Genomic DNA, 22,634 nt, shown 5'->3' on the forward strand with positions numbered 1-22,634 from the left:
GCAGCCAAGAGGCCCATGATCACTCTGGATGAACTGCAGAGATCTACAGCTGAGGTGGGAGAGTCTGTCCATAGGACAACAATCAGTCGTACACTGCACAAATCTGGCCTTTATGGAAGAGTGGCAAGAAGAAAGCCATTTCTCAAAGATATCCATAAAAAGTCTCGTTTAAAGTTTGTCACAAGCCACCTGGGAGACACACCAAACATGTGGAAGAAGGTGCTCTGGTCAGATGAAACCAAAATTGAACTTTTTGGCCACAATGCAAAACGATATGTTTGGCGTAAAAGCAACACAGCTCATCACCCTGAACACACCATCCCCACTGTCAAACATGGTGGTGGCCGCATCATGGTTTGGGCCTGCTTTTCTTCAGCAGGGACAGGGAAGATGGATGCAGCCAAATACAGGAACATTCTGGAAGAAAACCTGTTGGTATCTGCACAAGACCTGAGACTGGGACGGAGATTTATCTTCCAACAGGACAATGATCCAAAACATAAAGCCAAATCTACAATGGAATGGTTCAAAAATATACGTATCCAGGTGTTAGAATGGCCAAGTCAAAGTCCAGACCTGAATCCAATCCAGAATCTGTGGAAAGAGCTGAAGACTGCTGTTCACAAACACTCTACATCCAACCTCACTGAGCTCGAGCTGTTTTGCAAGGAAGAATGGGCAAGAATGTCAGTCTCTCGATGTGCAAAACTGATCGAAACATACCCCAAGCGACCTGCAGCTGTAATTGGAGCAAAAGGTGGCGCTACAAAGTATTAACGCAAGGGGGCCGAATAATATTGCACGCCCCACTTTTCAGTTTTTTATTTGTTAAAAAAGTTTAAATCATCCAATAAATTTTGTTCCACTTCACGACTGTGTCCCACTTGTTGTTGATTCTTGACAAAAAATTAAAATTTTATATCTTTATGTTTGAAGCCTGAAATGTGGCGAAAGGTTGCAAGGTTCAAGGGGGCCGAATACTTTTGCAAGGCACTGTATATACTTAATTATTGCGTTATTTATATTACATTTATGTAATTATGAGTAAATGAATGAAATAATACAATGTGAATAAAAGTCTAAATTAATTAAAATAAAATGAAGAAAAACAGAAATACACTATGGTTATGGCCTCAAGTAACACTCTAAATTAGATTTTTTTAATAGCATTCTTTGGATGCCATTGATGGAGATAGACTTCCAATTGATTTAAACTGTGGGGACTGGCTGTGAATGCTCATCTTTCAGTGCCATTGATGGCAGCTTCTTTCATTTGCCCCTTCTAATCACGTACTGTATATCGCTGTCAATGGCACCCAATGAGTTAAATAAGTGCCTCGTAAGGGTAAAAAAAAAAGTCATGATTTGTGCATGAAAGGCTTAAAATGCAACTTTGCTCAAAATAGTTGTTATGCTGCCATTTCTCTTTAAGCTCAAGGAAGCCATCCAGGTGGAACTTCGTCAGAAAGGCCTACAGGTCACTCCTTTCACATTGACCAAAGTCATCCAAATGTACGAGACCAAAAACTCCCGACACTCGTCGATGTTGGTGGGTAAGACGGGCTGCGGGAAGACTGTGACGTGGAAAACTCTGAAAAATGCCCTCATTGCGATGCACAACAAAGACGAGCCTGGCTACGAGCTTGTGCAGGTTTTTTTTTTTTTTAATTTCTTCTTGATGTAATGTCTTAAAACTGTGATGACCATTCTGTGCTGGTTTATTGTTTTTTGGCACATGCTTTTGTGACGTAAAAGGATTATCCTTTGAACCCCAAAGCCATGAGTCTGGGAGAATTGTATGGTGAGAATGACCTCTCAACCAATGAGTGGTCTGATGGAGTCCTCTCTTCCGTTATGAGAATCGCTTGTGCAGGTAAAAGGGAGAAAACTGAGACATTCTTTTGTATCATTATTAAGTTGGAACTTCTTTGTAGATGAGAAACCAGATGAGAAGTGGATTATATTTGATGGGCCAGTGGACACGCTGTGGATAGAGAGCATGAACTCTGTAATGGACGACAACAAGGTGCTTACGCTCATCAACGGTGAGAGAATTTCCATGCCCGAGCAGGTGTCTCTGCTCTTTGAAGTGGAGAACCTGGCACAGGCTTCCCCTGCAACAGTGTCCCGCTGCGGAATGGTCTACAACGATTACGTCGACCTCGGATGGAAGCCCTTTGTCAAGTCCTGGCTCGAGAAACGGCAAAAGGTATGCAACATGGTCTTCATTTTAAGCTTTGAAACAAAATCGCAAAGTCAATTTGAAAAAATATGCTGTGTCCACAGGCCGAGGTGGCACATTTAGCACCTTTGTTTGACAATTTCATTGAAAAAACCCTGAACTTCAAGAAGAAAAACTGTAAGGAGTTGATCCCCATTACTGAACTCAATGGCATTGTCTCACTTTGCCGCCTATATGACGCTCTGACCAGAAAAAAGGTTAACCATTGTATCACACATTGAGGGCTGTATTTAATATACCCACTCTCATTTTGTAAAACGAGGTAAGCATTCCAATCTCATCTTCAGGTCAACATATCTGATGCAGAAAACCTGGGTCGGGTCGTGGAGCTCTGGTTTACCTTCAGCCTCATTTGGTCAATTTGTGCCTCTGTCAATGAAGATGGGCGAAAGAGAATGGATAACTTCCTGCGGGAGGTGGATGGCACCTTTCCCATCAAGGTCCAAGTTAGAGCATGACATCAGTGATCAATCAATTTTCACAAACATCAAAATGATTAATAGCGAACTACATTTTCTTTTTACCTGTCAACCAGGGGAAAATGAATATTTTGGGTTGGATTTTTTTGGGGGGTCGCTCCCCACTGTTCACAGTTAGTCTCCATCTCCTGACAATCGTAAAGGTGTATGTGTATACTCAGGGGTGAAAGTGGCTAGAATTTCTTGCCGGATCTCCCCGACATGAAGGTCGCCAAGGAGCCAGAATTTTTTGTTTTTGTTTTGTTTTTTTGTTGGGGGGTCAACCTCTTAAACTACTGAAATGCAAAGAAAACTGTTAACGCAGTTATTTCTATAACGCATAAAAACTGATTTTAATTGAAAATTGATTTTTTTTTCAATGATTTGCAAAATAAAAGTTAACAAAAACAGCAATAACCCCAACCTCCATCTCCTAATTTTTATTTTCCCACATTTCCTTGCATACTAAATGCCAAATCTCAATTTTAACTACTTAAGAACATAGGATGTATGTTAAAGTTGAAATTAATGTAAACATTTACTTTTTTTTATATATATATAATAATTAAAATATAAGTAACATACATTCAGAAAAATAAGTACAAATGACTTATATTATGCAGAGTTAAATGGAATATATTTTGAAGATGCCGCAAACATTGATTTTTCTAAATCAGAAGGAAATGAATAAGTAGCCTAACATAAATGAACAAATATAAGTCCAAAGTGCAAATTGACAGCTAAGATGTTCAGAACCTCCCCATCAGAGCAAATAAAACTAAATATGATAAATAAGCCTCCTCAACTCTTTCCTTGCTTTTAAAGATTTGATCTATTTTATGTTGTATTGCCCTTTTTTTGTCGCATCAATTCAACAACCTTTTTTTTTTTTTTTTTTTTTGCTGTTCCAGAAAACATGCACATTTGAACCAATCAGAGCTAACTATCTCTGCTGAGCACATGTCAGGTGTCAGCCAATTGAACGGATAAATGAGTCCAGGCGTTTTGCTTTGCTGCGTGCATTCACACATTGACGTGACTCATTATCGTCAGACTCAGATAACTGCAGCAGCTATCACCTCCATGCCTCCGTGGAATAAAATGAATAAATATCGGTGGAAACGGATTACGCTACACAAGCACTTTATTATGCTTGTTGTTAACACTTGTGTATGTAAATCTGATGTTGGTAGATTGTTTTCTTCTTGGAGATGAAATGCATGTGTGGCAGCTTAGCATTTTTTTTTTACATAGCATTTTGACAGTTGCAGTCATATTTTCGGAATCAAAGCACCGTGTTCCGGAACATGATTCCGGCCCTGATTCTTATACCGGAACAGCATTCTGGCCCTGAATCTTATACCGGAACTGCATTCTGGCCCTGAATCTTATACCGGAACTGCGTTCCTGACCGTTCTGGCCCACTTTCACCCCTGTGTATAGACCCTCCCCACCGACGTCACAAAATCACGTGATCGCTGTATTGTTCCGCCCCCTTGTCCGTCATTTTGTATCTTTATTATCAATGGTCTCAATTGATCGAGCAATTTATAATGCATTTCATGGCAGACCCGGTGCTTTCGGATGCCGTAAACTCACTTGATGCGTTGCATAAAAGGCGTTATGTGGAAAAGCTTCAGTTTATCCATTCGCCAGATCCATATTTGATGCCTAAATCGATGTTTTTCGACCCGGTCTTCGCCATATTTGCCTAACATCTGCTAGTTACCCTGATATTTACAACTATCTTGTCCACACAAAATCAGCCTATTCTCACGAAAGTTTGAAAAACTTTAAGAGCTTGGAGGCTTATAAATACTTCGTTGCTGGTTGGGTGAAACAGGTCCTCGTCCACGAAAATTCGGCAGGAATCTATCTTGTGCTTGGAAAGGTGAGTTAAAATCTTTTGTTCTTGCTAACATCCACTGTCAAGTCTAATGTATTTCATGTCATTTGTCAATGGAGCTAGGGCTTTTAATGTTTATATGGTTTAGCGATAGCACTCTCACTACATACATACGTGTATGTTGTCGGCGATTAGCCTAGCAATGATCTTGATTGTGGTTGTCAGCCCAAAACCCTCTAAATATATAATAAATGCATATTACCAGATATAAAATGACTACTACATAATCTGTGGTAATCGTTTGGAGCCCAGTTTTCTCGTCGAATTGCAGCAGCCCATCTCGCTCTCTCCTCTCCGGGTCTCTCGGAATCCGGTAGAACTTCAAGTCTCTCCGTCTATCTTCTCTGTTATTGCAACCGACCGCCACACACTTCTTCACCATTTTGATTATTAATGTTAACGAGCAGAAAAACACGCCGTAAATAGGAGGAATGTACGTAGCCGTAACAGGTAAACACGATGTGTTGACGGACAATTGGGCGGCACCAGTCAGGAGGGCGGAGTTGTGACGTCACGTGGGTAGGGTCTATACCTCCATAAACTTCCTCCAGGTAGCTAAGGCATAAACACCAAATGAGCAGCAAATTTTGTATTGGTGGTTTTTAGTATGAATAAAAACTGGATTATTTTTAGTTCTAAATAGTCATGTCATTACTTTTAAGAGTATAATACCTTTTTTTTCTCAATTTAAAATTCCATAGTACAGGGTGACCCAAAAGAAACGGGAACGTTTTAACAATTCAATAAAATAGAGTGATGGAAGAAAAATATTTTATCCCTAGTAAGTGATTCATTTTAAAAACCTCCTTTAAATGATATCCTCCTGTACGAATGCATTGTTGAAATCTACTGTTGAGATTCCTCATTGACTGCTGCATAATCTCAGTTGGTATACTGTGAATCTAATCCATAATTCACCATGGTTACTGAAATGGTGTTTACTTGCTCAACAAAATCAGGGGTCTTATATACACAGACAATGGGTAACGGCACAATAAGGCATAGGTGGGTGATACAAGAGGAAGCAGATGAAATCAATATGTGAAATTAATGGGTAATCATGGGGACAAACCACACTAGAAGGAAACAAACAAATCCTAACACTATTTAAAAATTCCCTTTTTTTTTCAACAGTGGTCAACAGCAGATTTCAAGAATGCATTCATACAGGAGGATGCCATTTAACGGTTTAAATTTCAAACTAATGCAATAATTGGTTCTTCAGTGGCATGGGCTAAGGTTTCAATTGCTATAAATAAAGTGGGTTTTTTTTTTCAATCACTCTTGGTTTGATTGGAATTTTTTTTGGGGGGGGGGTCACCCTTCATTTTTTTGTGTTTTATTTTCTTGCAGGGGAGGCTACTGCAACAGATTAATGGTATTTTCATTTATTCAAATATTTTGAATTACGTATGTGTTAATCAGAAGAATTAAACTTGATCTCAAGGATCACATTTAAGAGCCTGTTGTGATTACCAAGAAGTAGGCACACTAATTGTTAGTACAGAAATATTATATCCAATAAGCATCACAGTTGTTAAATTTCTCATTTCCATTTTCCATCTTTAAGGACACCGTATATGAGTACTATGTAAGCATGGAGAACAAAGCCTGGGCTCCATTTGAAAATAAACTGCCAAAGGGGTGGCGCTTTAACCTCAAGTGAGTAACAAGATGGCATTTGGTAGCGGGAAAAGCATTTTTAAAATGTTCTCTCTCTTCTAGCGCACCATTTTACAAGATCATGGTTCCGACAGTGGATACGGTTCGTTACAACTTCTTGGTAACAGCAATGGTGAATGCTCAGTACCCAGTACTCCTCACTGGACCGGTTGGCACCGGGAAGACCTCAGTGGTCCATGGGGTCCTGCATAGCCTGGACACTGGCAAGTGGACAACGCTCACAATCAATATGTCTTCACAGGTTAGTGCTAAAGGACATTGCAAAAATGTCAATATGAAGGCTACTTCTATTCTGACTCCCTAATTTTGTTTACGTTCAACATTAGACCACCTCAAACAATATCCAGGCCATTGTGGAGAGCCGTTTAGAGAAGAGGACCAAAGGGGTATATGTGCCCATAGGGGGCAAAGACATGCTCTGTTACCTGGATGATCTCAACATGCCAGCGCACGACCTATTTGGCTCACAGCCGCCACTGGAGCTGATTCGCCTCTGGATCGACTACGGCTTTTGGTTTGACCGTCAGAAGCAGACAACAACTTATGTTAATGTGAGAAAAGGCAGATGCCGTGTTCCTTGCACAAAAGCTAAATCATGCCTTCTGCACTTTGCAAATACACATATATAAAAAATACATGTGATTTCTGCTTGCAACTTTTAGAAAATGTCCCTGTTGGCGTCCATGGGACCCCCTGGTGGAGGAAGAACTCACATTTCTGACCGCTTGCAAAGTCGTTTCAACCTCATCAACATGACGTTCCCCAATGTAGGTCCCATATCCTTGCTTTAAGTTTGCATTCCTTACTGCCTGCTCAAAATTGAGGCAAATTGTTCCTTCAGGACTCCACAATTAAACGCATCTTCAGCACAATGATTAACCAGAAGCTTCAAGTTTTTAAGGAGGATGTCAAGCCATTCGGAGATCTTCTAACCCAGGCTACTTTGGAGCTATATTATTCCGTTATTACACGTTTTCTCCCCACACCGGCCAAGACACACTACCTATTTAATCTCAGGGATATCTCCAAGGTATGTACTTTTGTTGGACTGATTTCTACAAAGCAAGCATGTATCTAATTTATGTTTTTCTGTGTTTGAAGGTGTTTCAGGGTCTGCTGAGAGCACATCCAGAGTTTCATGATAGTAAAGTCAACATGGTTAGACTGTGGATCCACGAGTGCTTCAGGTACTACAGTGATTCATTTTAACACAAGAGATTTAACTGGCAATACTTTGTATGGTATCCTTTGTCTTTTGATATGTTTTAGGGTTTTCTCTGACCGACTTATCGACTACAGTGACATGAATGCCTTTATCACAATATTGGGGGGGAAAATGGCCTCCCACTTTGATCTTGTTTTCCACAACATCTGCCCTGAAAAACAGCCCCCAGTATTTGGTAAATGAGTGCAGCGCACATGCAAACAGTTATGTTATGGTAGCATTGACTGAGATTGCTATGTTGTGTGCCAGGTGATTTCCTGGGTGATTCAGAGGTGTATGAAGACATTTTGGACATGTCGAGTCTCAAGAAGTTCATGGAGACCCACCTTGAGGAATATAACACAACACCTGGTGTCGTGCCCATGAACCTAGTGCTCTTTCGAGACGCCATCGAACATAGTGAGGAAACAAAGAATGCCTCGACCTGCCATTGTAAGATTGTCTGACACGCTTTCTCTGCCACATTCACAGTAACCCGAGTGGTTCGTGTTATCAGCCAGCCAAGAGGCAACATGCTGCTGGTGGGCATCGGGGGCTCGGGACGACAGAGTTTGTCAAGAATGGCCGCATCCATTTGTGACTACAGGGTGTTTGAGGTGGAAATCACCAAACAGTACCGCAAGCTCGAGTTCAGAGAAGGTAAGCTGACACAGAAAGGCTCCGCACGTCCTCTCAAACATCCTAAGGAGTTTTCTCATCATATTGCAGACATTAAGAAACTGTACCGTCAGACTGGTGTGGACAACAGGCCCACTGTTTTCCTGTTCAACGATACCCAGATTGTGGTCGAATCCTTCCTGGAGGACATCAACAATATCTTGAGCTCTGGAGAAGTCCCCAACCTCTATAAGCCTGATGAGTTTGTAGAGATTTGCAACGCCTTGTCCGACTCTGCCAGGAAGGAGAATGTGTTGGAGACCCCAAATTCTTTATTCAGCTTTTTAATCGAGCGAGTCAGGAGCAACCTGCATGTTGTTCTCTGCATGAGTCCAGTGGGAGACCCCTTCAGGTACCTTAACTCTGTATCCCTCGTCTTCAAATCATTGGCGGCAATAGACATCCAATTCATTTGATTGGGAAGGGCGAATGAGCAAATGCTCATACAGTGTATGAGTATTCAAAGCCAGTCCTTCCAGTTTAAATGAATTGGACGTCTATCACTGCTATTGACAGAAAATGAGTTGCAAAAGAAACTCATTTGTTTACAAGAATGTTGCTGTATTTATTTATATAAATTTTGCACTGAAATATTCTCATTGTGAGGAAAGCAAATGTTTTTGAGATTGTCTTCAAAAAAAAATAATCATTGTTTATTTTTCCATTTAGAAATAGTTTGTTTTTCTGTTTAATAGTTGTGTCGTAGAATATTGCATGATTGATTTTCTAAAACATGTACCGATAATTGTCATATCCCCACATCGTGAGATAATCGTTATCATGAGCCTTGTATCACAAATCGTATCGGAAAGTACCCAGAAATTCCTACCCATAGTCATCGTCTGTCTCCGAAATTTGCTGGATTATAGATTATATCTGCTAATGTCATTATCATACAGAAACCGTATCCTGCAGTATCCGGCACTTGTGAACTGCACAACCATAGACTGGTTCTGTGAGTGGCCCAAGGATGCACTGCTAGAAGTGGCTGAGCGTTATTTGGCGGGATTAGATCTCGGATCTGAGGGAGTGAGGCACACACATTAATACAAAATCTGTGTTATGTTCATTGGCTGAACAAAATAATGATCCTTGGTTCATGACATTGCAGGGCAAGACCAAGGTGGCATCCATCTTTGTGACTACACACCAGTCAGTGGTGACCTGCTCAGAGAAGATGAAGGTGGAGCTGAAAAGACATAATTATGTCACACCTACCAACTATCTGGAGCTAGTGTCTGGCTATAAGAAGTGAGGACTATAACTGAGGCGTTCTATTTATTGGCTTTTTGACCTGTGAATTTTTGCCTTTATTTGTTTAGGCTTTTGGCAGAGAAGCGCTCAGTACTGGGCGAGCAGGTGAGCAAGCTGCGAAATGGACTTTTCAAGATCAGCGACACAGGCGAGAAGGTGGCTGCCATGACCGTGCAGCTAGAGGAGGCTAACAAACAGGTGGCCGACTACCAGAAGGAATGTGACGAGTACCTGACTGTCATAGTACAGCAGACGAGGGAGGCTGACACGCAGCAAAAGGTAGGATACCAAAAACAGATTCCTGTGCAGTGCTGAAAGCAAATAAGAACAGTGCGTGTGGTTTTGTGAATAGACGGTGAGTGCCAAAAAGGAGAAAATTTCAGCGGAGGAGTCTCAATGCAAAGCCCTGGCGGCCGCTGCATTAAAAGAGCTAGATGAAGCTCTGCCAGCCCTGGATGAGGCCACCAAGGTATAGCTGACCTGGCGCATGTTTTTTAGGCCACTAGATTCCGCCTTTCCTTTAATTTGAACCATTTTCCCTCACAACAAAGGCTTTGGAGTCTCTGAACAAAAAGGACATGACAGAGATTAAGTCCTATGGCCGTCCGCCTGCTCTGGTAGAGAAAGTGATGCAGGCAGTCATGACCCTTCTCAACAAGGAGCCAACTTGGGCAGAAGCCAAGAGACAACTTGGTGAATAAGGACATCCGGTTATTGAATGTTAACATGAGAAATACAAATAAAAATATGCAGGTCGGGTAAACTTCAAATATTTGTGGCAGGTGAGGCCAACTTCATCAAAACCCTGATCAACTTTGACAAGGAAAACATATCGGACCGTGTGTTAAAGAGGATCGGCAACTACTGCAGACAGCCTGACTTCATGCCGGAAATCATTGGCAAAGTGTCTCTGGCTGCAAAGTCGCTCTGTATGTGGGTCAGGGCCATGGAGGTATGGTTCTGTCGCCCTACAACGATAACATTAGACAGAACTCAACACGGAGATGTGTTGAACTGTTACAGGTCTACGGATGTGTCTTCAGGGTGGTGGAGCCAAAGCGGGAGCTGCTTAATGCCGCCGAGGCCCAACTCGCTGGGAAGCAAGCCGAACTGTTCGAATCTGAGAGCAAATTGAAAGAGGTACTGCCTTTTACTAAACTATACATTGAAGAACAGCTAAGGTCAAGGTTGTGGGTTGTATGTAGGTGGCGGACACATTGTCACGGCTGAACAAACAGTATGCAGAAAAAGTTGCCACCAAGGAGGAATTGAAGAGGAAGTCAGACGAGATGGAGGTAAAACTGGATCGAGCTGACAAACTGGTGAAAGGTCTGGCCGGGGAGGGTGTCCGTTGGGAGGAGACTGTTAAGGTAGGAAGCAGCAAATGCACGCATATTGTAAGGAAGTTGTACTATAATATTGTGTGTTTCAGGGTCTTGAAAAGAACATGGGCTACCTGGTTGGAGACTGTTTGCTCGCGGCATCATTTCTCTCCTATATGGGGCCCTTCCTTTCTAATTATAGAGTGGAGCTGCTTGAAATCTGGATGAAAGCAGTAAGACCAACATTGTATTCGGCTTGTTATTGATTAGGTAACACTTTTAAAACACTTTTGTGTCCATTTTTGACATCTACTCAATCTTTCAGGTCCAGACTGAAGATATCCCGTGCACCCCAGGTTTTAGTTTTGCCACTTTCCTCTCCGACCCTACAGCAGTGAGGGACTGGAACATTCAAGGCTTGCCGTCTGATGCTTTCTCTACTGAGAACGGTGTAATCGTCACCCGTGGAAACAGGTCAGAACTTAGACAAGCTGTAGGAATGAATGCTGATGAATGTATGCTGGATGCTAGCAAAATTGCAAATAATGCTATGCATTCATGTATTCATAAAAAAACCCTCTTCGTACATGTACTGTATTTAATTTGTTTCTCTCTCAGCATTTACACACAATTTGGACACAGTCATGCTTTGTAATACGAGTGATTTGATTTTTTCATTGTCTTGTGAGTGCAAACTTGAGATGCTCTATGGTGGCAGTGAACTTAGAGTGTACCTCCAGTGGTCAACTGAAAAGAATATACAGTATATGGTTCCCAGAGCAGTATTGTACAATTTTATTACATCAATCAAACTGAAAATAATCATTAATATCAGGTGTTGTAATATTTGTCTAGTCTTGTATTTGAAAGATTATCCTCTTAATTATTTAATTTTAATTTATTCAATATTCTTATTGTATTTATTTATTCTTATTTAATAAATGTTATTATCTCTTATATCAGTTAAGGGACTACAATTCATTAAGGGACTACAATTCATCTAAAAAAAAACAAAACAAAACAAAAAAACAGACTTAATAATGTTCATTGTCACGCCTAGTTAAAGTTAATTGTCAATCTAAACATGAAACAAAGAGAATGCTTTGTTGAATGTTTCAAACAAATTGTCATCTTAGCCATTAAGTCTTCTAGTTTAACAACTAAGGCCAACAACAACAAAAAAAGGAAAAATTCATTGACGTGCTAATGCAAGCGGAAAATTACATCTATAGTAGAGTTACAGCTCTTTAAGCAACAAATATTAACATAAACCATGCAGCAACACTTGGACAGGTTTTTGTGGCTGTAATTGGTGCTCAATAAAAACTATAAATCATGGTGTTTTTTGTTGGCGTCTAGATGGCCGCTGATGGTGGACCCACAAGGCCAAGCTCTGAAATGGATCAAGAAAATGGAGACAGCCAAAGTTAGTTATGTCTCATCAGCTACTGTATAATTAAAAAACAAAACAAAAAACAGATCAAATTGACTAACTAAGTAATTGTATGTGAATGTGCACAGGGCTTGAAATTAATAGACTTTCAGATGCCAGACTACATGCTTATAATGGAGCATGCCATCCAGTTTGGGAATCCTGTCTTGCTACAAAATGTCCAGGAGGACTTGGACCCGGCTCTCAACCCAGTTCTCAACAAGTCCCTGACACGAATAGGTCACACATAGACACGAAGAAACATACACGCACCCTTCCGCGTGGAATGAATTTCAATTTTTCAAAGTAAATTTTACTCTGTTCCCAGGTGGCAGGCTATTGATGAAGTTGGGTGACAAGGAGTTGGAGTATAGTCCGGAATTCCGTTTCTACATCACTACCAAACTGTCAAATCCTCACTACACACCAGAGATTTCCACGAAGACCACGATTGTCAATTTTGCTGTCAAGGAGCAGGTCTTTGTCTATTACAAGATGACATAAACTATTATTTTTTCCAAAATTGTATTGTACAGTCTTTAGGGCTGTCAAAATTATTGCGTTAACGGGCGGTAATTAATTTTTAAAATTAATCACGTTAAAATATTTGACGCAATTAACGCACATGCCCTGATCAAACAGATTAAAATGACAGCAGAGTGTAACGTCTGCTTGTTACTTGGTTTTTGGTGTTTGGCGCCCTCTGCTGGCGCTTGGGTCCAACTGATTTAATGGCTTTCAGCACCATGAGTGAGCATGGTGTAATTATTGACATCAACAACGGCGAGCTATTAATTTATTTTTTGATTGAAAATTTTACAGATTTTAATAAAACGAAAACATTAAGAGGGGTTTTAATATAACATTTCTATAATTTGTACTAACATTTATCTTTTAAGAACTACATGTCTTTCTATCCATGGATCGCTTTAAGAGAATGTTAATAATGTTAATGCCATCTTGTTGATTTATTGTTATAATAAACTAATACAGTACTTATGTACCATATGTTGAATGTATATATCCGTCTTGAATCTTATCTTTCCATTCCAACAATAATTTACAGAAAAATATGGTGTATTTTAGAGATGGTTTGAATTGCGATTAATTATGATTAATTAATTTTTAAGCTGTAATTAACTCGATTAAAAATTTTAATCGTTTGGCAGCCCTAATAGTCTTACATAATGACTGTCGTTCAAATTTCAGTGTATGTCCTCTTCCCTATGCTTTGTGTGTGCATGTCACTGACAGGGTCTTGAAGCCCAACTCCTAGGTATTGTGGTGCGTAAGGAACGACCAGACCTGGAAGAACAAAAAGACAACTTGGTGATGAGCATTGCTTCTGGAAAGAGAAGCCTACAGGAGCTGGAGGATGAGATACTCAGGTGAATATGTATGCTTTTTCTCCTGTTTTCCAAATGCTTTTGTTTGAATTGAATGGCTTACCCCCACTTGCCTTTTATTGTTTCAGGCTGCTAAATGAGGCAAGTGGCTCTCTGCTTGACGACGTGCAGCTAGTGAACACCTTGCAAACGTCCAAAGTGACAGCCACTGAGGTGTCAGAGCAGCTGGAGACCAGCGAAGTGACCGAAATACAGATCGACACTGCTCGAGAGGTCTGATACAAAGCATCAATCCACAGAGTTTACAGTTTTTGTAATGAAATGAATTCATTTCTGATTTTGGTCTGAGCAAAAATTGTTTTGTTTTTGACAGGGCTACCGTGCATGTGCTCAGCGAGCCTCCATCCTCTTCTTTATCTTAAATGACATGGGCCGCATTGATCCAATGTACCAGTTCTCACTGGATGCGTACATTAACCTGTTCAACCTAAGCATTGAGAAAAGCAAGAGCAGCCTAAAGCTGGAAGAACGAATAGTCAACTTGAATGACTACCACACATATGCAGTGTACAAGTAAGAGTTACAAGGATTGGTCTGTGAATTCCGCATGTACCTTACGCAAAAACTGCATACATTTCTTTGACTTGATTCTTTGTAGGTATGCATGCCGGGGTCTGTTTGAGATGCACAAACTTCTCTTCAGTTTCCAAATGTGTGCGAAAATCCTCGAGGTCGCTGGCACACTCAACATGGATGAGTATAGTTTCTTCCTCCGTGGCGGAATTGTACGAAAAGGCAGTTCAGAGGCTGAGTGATTTGTATACTCTTTGTATGAGTATGTAAGCCTACCATTTTTGTTTCCAGGTTCTTGATAAGCGGGCTCAGATGGAAAACCCTTGTAGTAGTTGGCTTGTGGATTCCAGCTGGGACAATATCACAGAATTAGATAAACTGCCAAACTTTCATGGGATCATGGCCTCATTTGAAAAGTATCCGCGGGACTGGAAGCTTTGGTTCACCAGTGCGGAACCTGAGAAGTCAACGCTACCAGGTTTGTGCATTATAATGCTAATTATTAACAGTACATCAATTTTAGGATGTATTGGTTTAACTTTCATGGCAGCAAAGCTATGCTGTTAACGTGCTAATTTCACAATCCAGGCACCGTGCAATTCCTTGCTTGGCAGTAACCAGCCAAGACCACCGTTTAGTCAGCAAGTTTGTTGCTTATACAGCATTCCCTTGAGATACCAAGAGTAAACTGAAATTTATTAAGACATTCTAGTGATGAAGGCTATATATATATATATTAGGGCTGCAGCTATCGAATATTTTAGTAATCGAGTAATCGACTGAAAATTCTATCGATTAATCGAGTATTCGGATAAAACAAATATATTTTTAGGTGAAGAGCAATTATAAATATACATGAGAAAACAAGACATTTCATCATTTTCAGTCAATCAATGTCTTTATTTTTTATGTATATTGTTGAAAACAGCCAACAATTGCATCTCAGATGTAACTAGAATTTTTAAAAAAAGACTAATTCACTGCTTTCACTAAAAAAACCTTTAGATCGTATTTTTAAAAAGTATATATATATATATATGATAACACACATCACTTAAAAGTTGGGATTTTTTCCCACGTTTTTCAATTGAATTTCTATTTGTGTCAAGCCATTTTTAAGTTCTAGATAAGTTTTAAGTTAGTCTAAACTGTAAATCCTGATAGGATGTTGAGTTTTTGCAGTGTTCAAAATAAATGTATGATACAGGCTGTATTGGAGCACATTAGGGACTAGTGCTACTTGGTGTTTTATCCAGCAATGACGACTGAGCTAAAATTGATAGTTAGCATTATTGAGTTTTTATTTGACACCCTCATCACTCCACAACGCTATGTTATGTTAAAGCCTGTATGTAAGACACGTTAGCCACGCATCGAAAGTGGTCTTAATTAATAGAAACCTAGCCCTCCGCAGGGCTAACGTTACGTGAGCTAGTAGTGACAGTAACGTTAATCTTATTTATTAGCGCTTAGCGCTCTTTATTAGCACTTAGCGCTCTACTGCTTTAAGATGTTGGCTGTTTGCTAACGCTGCCCAGACGCGGCCTAGTCTGTCATTTCAGCATCTACAGTGCCTTGCAAAAGTATTCGGCCCCCTTGAACCTTGCAACCTTTCGCCACATTTCAGGCTTCAGACATAAAGATATAAAATTTTAATTTTTTGTCAAGAATCAACAACAAGTGGGACACAATCGTGAAGTGGAACAAAATTTATTGGATAATTTAAACTTTTTTAACAAATAAGAAACTGAAAAGTGGGGCGTGCAATATTATTCGGCCCCCTTGCGTTAATACTTTGTAGCGCCACCTTTTGCTCCAATTACAGCTGCAAGTCGCTTGGGGTATGTTTCTATCAGTTTTGCACATCGAGAGACTGACATTCTTGCCCATTCTTCCTTGCAAAACAGCTCGAGCTCAGTGAGGTTGGATGGAGAGTGTTTGTGAACAGCAGTCTTCAGCTCTTTCCACAGATTCTCAATTGGATTCAGGTCTGGACTTTGACTTGGCCATTCTAACACCTGGATACGTTTATTTTTGAACCATTCCATTGTAGATTTGGCTTTATGTTTTGGATCATTGTCCTGTTGGAAGATAAATCTCCGTCCCAGTCTCAGGTCTTGTGCAGATACCAACAGGTTTTCTTCCAGAATGTTCCTGTATTTGGCTGCATCCATCTTCCCGTCAGTTTTAACCATCTTCCCTGTCCCTGCTGAAGAAAAGCAGGCCCAAACCATGATGCTGCCACCACCATGTTTGACAGTGGGGATGGTGTGTTCAGGGTGATGAGCTGTGTTGCTTTTACGCCAAACATATCGTTTTGCATTGTGGCCAAAAAGTTCAATTTTGGTTTCATCTGACCAGAGCACCTTCTTCCACATGTTTGGTGTGTCTCCCAGGTGGCTTGTGGCAAACTTTAAATGAGACTTTTTATGGATATCTTTGAGAAATGGCTTTCTTCTTGCCACTCTTCCATAAAGGCCAGATTTGTGCAGTGCACGACTGATTGTTGTCCTATGGACAGACTCTCCCACCTCAGCTGTAGATCTCTGCAGTTCATCCAGAGTGATCATGGGCCTCTTGGCTGCATCTCTGATCAGTTTTCTCCTTGTTTGAGAAGAAAGTTTGGAAGGACGGCCGGGTCTTGGTAGATTTGCAGTGGTCTGATGCTCCTTCCATTTCAATATGATGGCTTGCACAGTGCTCCTTGAGATGTTTAAAACTTGGGAAATCTTTTTGTATCCAAATCCGGCTTTGAACTTCTCCACAACAGTATCTCGGACCTGCCTGGTGTGTTCCTTGGTTTTCATAATACTCTCTGCACTTTAAACAGAACCCTGAGACTATCACAGAGCAGGTGCATTTATACGGAGACTTGATTACACACAGGTGGATTCTATTTATCATCATCGGTCATTTAGGACAACATTGGATCATTCAGAGATGCTCACTGAACTTCTGGAGTGAGTTTACCGCACTGAAAGTAAAGGGGCCGAATAATATTGCACGCCCCACTTTTCAGTTTTTTATTTGTTAAAAAAGTTTAAATTATCCAATAAATGTTGTTCCACTTCACGATTGTGTCCCACTTGTTGTTGATTCTTGACAAAAAAATTAAATTTCATATCTTTATGTTTGAAGCCTGAAATGTGGCGAAAGGTTGCAAGATTCAAGGGGGCCGAATACTTTTGCAAGGCACTGTAGTTCAACATACATGTGATCTCTATGAGACTCATCAGACGCTACCTGCAACTAACTAGCATGTGCGGGCTGGTATTTAGCAACGTCGGCGTCGTTTGTAGCGGCTTTCGGCTGCAGTAAGTTATTTTTTTTTTTGCTTCTTCCTCTACGCACGTGACATCAGCGCGTTGTCCCGCATGAAAAGTAGTCCGAGCAAAACGTGATGCTTAGAGCTGTCAAAATAAACGATTACTCGAGGTGAATAGAATTACTCGGATCAATTTTTAAACTCGAGTTGCTCGAGTATTCGTTTCAGCTCTAATATATATAAAGGTCACTTAAGATATGAGCTATTATTTGACCTTGTAGACCTACAGTCATGTGAAAAAATTAGGACACCCCATTAAATGTTCAGTTCTTTACTAAGAAGTGTTCACATATCAATCTCTGATCTTGTTTTTCTTTGTCTCTGGAAAAGAATGGGATTTAATTGCAGGTAAACAACAAAAATTAACATTGTTTTACTCATTGAACTAAATTTATCAACAAAAATGCATATTCTAACTGAGGAAAAAGTTAGGACACACTACCACCTAATAGCTAGTGTTAACCCATTTGGCTGAAATAACTTCAATGAGACGCGTTTTGTAGCCATCTACCCGTCTTTTACATCGGTCTGAAGAAAGTTTGCCCCACTCCTCAGCGCAGAATAATTTCAACAGTGACGGACTGTTGAAGTATGAGAAAACACCATGGTGATATTAAAGGAGCTGTCTGAGGCCGTCAGAAAGAATATTGTAGACACTTATAAGTCTGGTAAGGGATTTCAAAAGATCTCAAAAGAATATAAAATCAATCATTCCATTGTCTACAAAAAGTCTACAAGTGGAAGACATTCAAAACAACTGCCAACATGCCCAGGTCTGGCCATCCAAGCAAGTGCCCCCCAAGAGCAGACTGCAAGATGCTAAAAGATGTCTCCAAAAACCCTAAAATGTCATCACAGGACCTACAGCAGGCTCTTGCTACTGTTGATGGGAAAGTGCATGCCTCTACAATCAGAAAGAGACTTCACAAGTTTAACCTTAATGGGATGTGTAAAAGGAGGAAACCTTTGCTCTCCAAGAAGAACATGAAGGCCAGACTGAAGTTTGCCAGAGTGAAGGTAGACAAAGACCAGGACTTCTGAAATAATGTTCTTTGGACGGATGAATCTAAAATTGAATTAGTTGGACACCAGAACAGAGGACATGTTTGGCATAAAACCCCAATACAGCATTCCAGGAAAACAATCTCATACCAACTGTAAAGAATGGAGGTGGAAGTGTCATAGTTTTGGGATGCTTTGCTGCAGCAGGACCTGGCCAGCTCACCATCATAGAACCCACCATGAATTCTATCGTGTATCAGAGGGTGCTTGAGGAACATGTCAGATCATCTGTGAAAAAATTAAAGCTGAAGCGAAACTGGACCCTGCGACATTACAATGACCCAAAACATACCAGTAAATCCACCAAGGACTGGCTGAAAAGGAAGAGAGTCCTGGAATGGCCGAGCCAAAGCCCAGATGTTAATCCCATTGAGATGCTGTGGGGTGACTTGAACTGGGCTTTACATGCAAGAAACCCCTCAAACATCTCACAGCTGAAAGTATTCTGTGTTGCGGAGTGGGGCAAACGTTCTTGAGACTGATGTCAAAGACTGGTAGATGGCTACAAAAAGCGTCTCACTGAAATTATTTCAGCCAAAGGTGGTTAGGTGGGTGTCCTAACTTTTTCCTCAGTTAGAATATGCATTTTTGTTGATAAATTTGGTCCTATGAGTAAAACAATGTTAATTGTTGTGGTTTACCTGCAATCAAATCACATTGTTTTCCAGAGATACAGACAAACAAGATCAGACATTGATATGTGAACATTTCTTTATGGAGAGCTGAATATTTAATGGGGTGTCCTAATTTTTTCACATGACTGTATATAGATTACTGTAGTTATTAAGATAGGAAGCAAACAGCAAAAGTATGTTGATTCCTAACTAGAGTGCCTCCTGCAGGAGACTGGGAGAACAGTTGCAACGAGCTCCAAAGAATGCTCTTAGTCCGTTCCCTGCGCCCTGACCGTGTCTTGTTTTGTGCCACCACCTTCATCATAAACTATCTGGGCCCTCGCTTTGTGGAGCCACCTGTTCTCGACATGAAAGCTGTGAGTTTGTTTTTATAAAAAAAAAAAAAAGAAAAGAAGTTCATTTGTATCTCTTGCTCACTGCCGCCCTCTGCCCCTGTTCTCGTCCTTCTAGGTCGTGGACGAATCGACATGCTTGACACCTCTGGTTTTTGTCTTATCTCCTGGGGTGGATCCCACAGGGGCTCTACTGACGCTGGCTGAGACAACGGGCATGAGCAAATCATTCCATGCTCTCTCCCTTGGTCAGGGCCAAGCGCCCATTGCTAAGAAAATGATCGAAGAGGGAGTAAGAAAGGGTATGTCTTTTCTCTCTGAATCCACCTGTTGTCTAGTGTCCATTTTACATTAAAATTGAATTTATGAAACGCGTATGACCACCAGAGTGACAGAGAGCTTGCACGAAGGGATCCTTCAACCCCCCCCGGCAATCAACAGAGATAAAATAGAATAGTGTTCTATTCTGCGTTTCTGTTTTCTGTTTGAACTGTCCTAGGTCACTGGGTCTTTCTCGCCAACTGCCACCTCTCTCTCTCCTGGATGCCTGAGTTGGACAAGCTGGTGGAGCAGCTGGAGGTGAAGAAGCCCCACACAGACTTTCGATTATGGCTCAGCTCTTCACCACATCCAGAGTTTCCCATCAACATTCTACAGGCAGGCATCAAGATGACCACAGAGCCACCGAAGGTAGCGCCTCGATTGCTGTATGGCTGCCAAAGCACAGGCACGTAGGCATACACACTTGTCATGTTTTTGCACCATGTTGCCCTCAGGGAGTGAGAGCCAACATGAAGCGTCTGTACCACCTGGTGACTGAGGCTCAGTTCACCCGCTGTGCCAAGCCAGTGATCTACAGGAAACTGCTCTTCTCCCTCTGTTTTTTTCACAGCATTCTGCTTGAAAGAAAGAAGTTCCTGCAATTGGGCTGGAACATTATTTATGGATTCAACAATTCAGACTTTGAGGTAAATTTGGTCAGTAAAAGAATGAAGAATGCTAGTAATGCTCCTGGAGTGCTAAAAAGTTTACTTTAACCTGTCTTGATTTCATTCATACATGTTATGTACCATTTATCCTCACAAGGTTAATGGGTGTGCTGGAAACTATTAGAGGGCACATATTGTCAAACAACCTTTCACAATCACACTGTTAAAGATTTGGAGCGTTCAGTTAATTTAGCATGCATGTTTCTGTGTGTGATGGGGGGGATCCACAAGTAAAACAGGGGAAATATGCAAACTCCACACAGTAAAACCAGAATTTAACCCTTAATCTCAGAATTGCAAGTCGTGCTAAGTCATCCACTGTATCACCGTCTTGATTTCACATCATCCCTAATGACATGCTTGTACAGGTGAGCGAGAATCTTCTCAGTTTGTACCTGAACGAGTATGAAGAGATACCCTGGGACGCCCTCAAGTACCTCATCGCGGAGGTTAACTATGGAGGACACGTGACAGATGACTGGGACAGACGCCTTCTCACCACCTACATCAACGACTACTTCTGCGAAGCTGCCGTCACCGAGGCTTCCTTCAAGTTAGTCACATGCAGCCCCACAAAGTAACGAAGTGAAGAGTGTTTTCATGTAGCACTGCCACCGTCCTATGTATTTCTTCAACTCTTCATACTTTAATTCTTGTGTTGTTGCGGGCAATTCTGTTTGTACCGAACAGTCATTTCCCCAGATTATGAAGCATTTTCTTTATCTGCACTGCTTTCTTTATATGTATGTGGACATTAGATTTTTTTGTTCAGTTAGTCTATGTAGTCCATGTACTGCCATGTTCATCTGCAGTAGTCTACTCAGGGCCTTCCAGCAGAGCAAGGCACTGTGAATCAAACATTAAGAACAACATTTGCCCTCACAGAGCCAGACCGCTGGCCTCTGGTGACATTAGCATTTCTCCGTTTGGAACACAACTTGTTTCAGCCAACTTGGACTGTGTAGAAATCCTGACAGTGAAGGCCCTGGTGCCAAAGACGCAACCCTTCACCTTTTCGCAAACACATTCTCTCAACTCTTCCTAGGTTGTCAACCTTAGCTGCATATTACATACCCCATGATGGACCCTTGTCCTCCTACAAAGACTTCATCAACATGCTGCCAACCCATGAGCACCCCGACTTATTTGGCCAGCACCCTAATGCTGACATAGCTAGCCAGATCGCAGAGACCAGGACCCTGTTCGACACTCTTCTGTCACTACAGCCCCAGGTGACCAGCGCCAGCTCTGCGGGGTCAGGACCCAGCCGTGAGGACAAGGTGAGGGCTTTGCCATGTACATTGCTGAAAAATACTCTACAAATTGCACCACTAAGAGATGCTTATTAGTGTAAATAGAACACATGAATACTCATAATACAGTTATACTATATACACAGAACCACCATGTAGTATGTCTCTAAAATTTTGGAGTATATGAAAAACCCTCAAATCATAGAATTGCGGGTGCAACATGAGTGAGGATAAAGTACCTACCACTCACCTACCACTGCACATAACTGGTAGGTTTTGGCACCAGTCATCTGCATTTGCATTGAGACATTATTGCCTCACTGTTTGAGTTTCAGTATGTTGTGCCTGTGTTGTCTTTCAGCATTAGCTGTTTGGTCCTCTATCCTATTTAGGCATTTTTACGTCCCATTCATGAAATGTTAATCCTCATGCAAAATACTATAACATGACACACCTCTTATATGTCTTATATCTTCGAATGTTTGGAATATTCTGATTCCTTAGTAGTGCTTCAGATGAATGTGTCGAACTGTCGATGACTACACTTGGTGGTAGAAATGCAAACAATTATTTTGTCTCATCAATATAATTTTTCATTCTATTTTATAGCTTTTCATCAAATTTCTTAAAGCCAGACACACAGAAAAGATGTACAGACAGAGAGATTTGTGTAAATTTTAGTGTGATGTGATTTATGGGCCAACACAGTTGTTGTCTTAAACATTGGATTTGTACCATGTCAAGGTGTTGGACCTGTTGGCGGACGTGCGCCAGACCATCCCGAATGTGATAGACTACGATGGTACCAGCTCACTCTTTCTTGATCCTTCACCCCTTGATGTGGTTCTGTTGCAAGAGATCCAGCGATACAATGCACTGCTGACCATGATCAAGTACGGCGCCCACGCTCCTACGTGTTCTTTCTCAGACATAAAATTCT

At 41.1% G+C, this 22,634-nt stretch overlaps 1 protein-coding gene across 5 annotated transcripts in view; it reads left to right on the top strand.

Moving 5' to 3' along the window:
* dnah2 (dynein, axonemal, heavy chain 2) overlaps positions 1-22,634 on the top strand; it is a 48,863-nt gene that overhangs the window by 22,124 nt on the left and 4,105 nt on the right. For 3 of the 5 annotated variants that reach the window (XM_057858828.1, XM_057858831.1, XM_057858832.1), the window contains 40 exons: positions 1,433-1,651; positions 1,756-1,873; positions 1,935-2,209; positions 2,287-2,439; positions 2,530-2,682; positions 6,177-6,268; positions 6,332-6,530; positions 6,616-6,840; positions 6,952-7,056; positions 7,131-7,319; positions 7,391-7,476; positions 7,559-7,689; positions 7,764-7,913; positions 7,986-8,153; positions 8,223-8,523; positions 9,071-9,200; positions 9,283-9,422; positions 9,494-9,704; positions 9,778-9,894; positions 9,977-10,118; positions 10,208-10,377; positions 10,449-10,565; positions 10,631-10,795; positions 10,858-10,980; positions 11,073-11,221; positions 12,107-12,173; positions 12,269-12,419; positions 12,508-12,656; positions 13,434-13,567; positions 13,654-13,798; positions 13,899-14,098; positions 14,184-14,310; positions 14,390-14,576; positions 19,328-19,476; positions 19,571-19,754; positions 19,952-20,142; positions 20,229-20,420; positions 20,810-20,994; positions 21,487-21,721; positions 22,439-22,587. In XM_057858828.1, coding sequence (XP_057714811.1) covers positions 1,433-1,651; positions 1,756-1,873; positions 1,935-2,209; positions 2,287-2,439; positions 2,530-2,682; positions 6,177-6,268; positions 6,332-6,530; positions 6,616-6,840; positions 6,952-7,056; positions 7,131-7,319; positions 7,391-7,476; positions 7,559-7,689; positions 7,764-7,913; positions 7,986-8,153; positions 8,223-8,523; positions 9,071-9,200; positions 9,283-9,422; positions 9,494-9,704; positions 9,778-9,894; positions 9,977-10,118; positions 10,208-10,377; positions 10,449-10,565; positions 10,631-10,795; positions 10,858-10,980; positions 11,073-11,221; positions 12,107-12,173; positions 12,269-12,419; positions 12,508-12,656; positions 13,434-13,567; positions 13,654-13,798; positions 13,899-14,098; positions 14,184-14,310; positions 14,390-14,576; positions 19,328-19,476; positions 19,571-19,754; positions 19,952-20,142; positions 20,229-20,420; positions 20,810-20,994; positions 21,487-21,721; positions 22,439-22,587 — 6,473 coding nt within the window. The remainder of the gene's footprint in view (positions 1-1,432; positions 1,652-1,755; positions 1,874-1,934; positions 2,210-2,286; positions 2,440-2,529; positions 2,683-6,176; positions 6,269-6,331; positions 6,531-6,615; positions 6,841-6,951; positions 7,057-7,130; positions 7,320-7,390; positions 7,477-7,558; positions 7,690-7,763; positions 7,914-7,985; positions 8,154-8,222; positions 8,524-9,070; positions 9,201-9,282; positions 9,423-9,493; positions 9,705-9,777; positions 9,895-9,976; positions 10,119-10,207; positions 10,378-10,448; positions 10,566-10,630; positions 10,796-10,857; positions 10,981-11,072; positions 11,222-12,106; positions 12,174-12,268; positions 12,420-12,507; positions 12,657-13,433; positions 13,568-13,653; positions 13,799-13,898; positions 14,099-14,183; positions 14,311-14,389; positions 14,577-19,327; positions 19,477-19,570; positions 19,755-19,951; positions 20,143-20,228; positions 20,421-20,809; positions 20,995-21,486; positions 21,722-22,438; positions 22,588-22,634) is intronic. The other 2 variants (XM_057858830.1, XM_057858829.1) reach the window with 2 other exon arrangements.

Source organism: Corythoichthys intestinalis, chromosome 15, assembly GCF_030265065.1.
Source record: "Corythoichthys intestinalis isolate RoL2023-P3 chromosome 15, ASM3026506v1, whole genome shotgun sequence".
NCBI lineage: Eukaryota > Metazoa > Chordata > Actinopteri > Syngnathiformes > Syngnathidae > Corythoichthys > Corythoichthys intestinalis.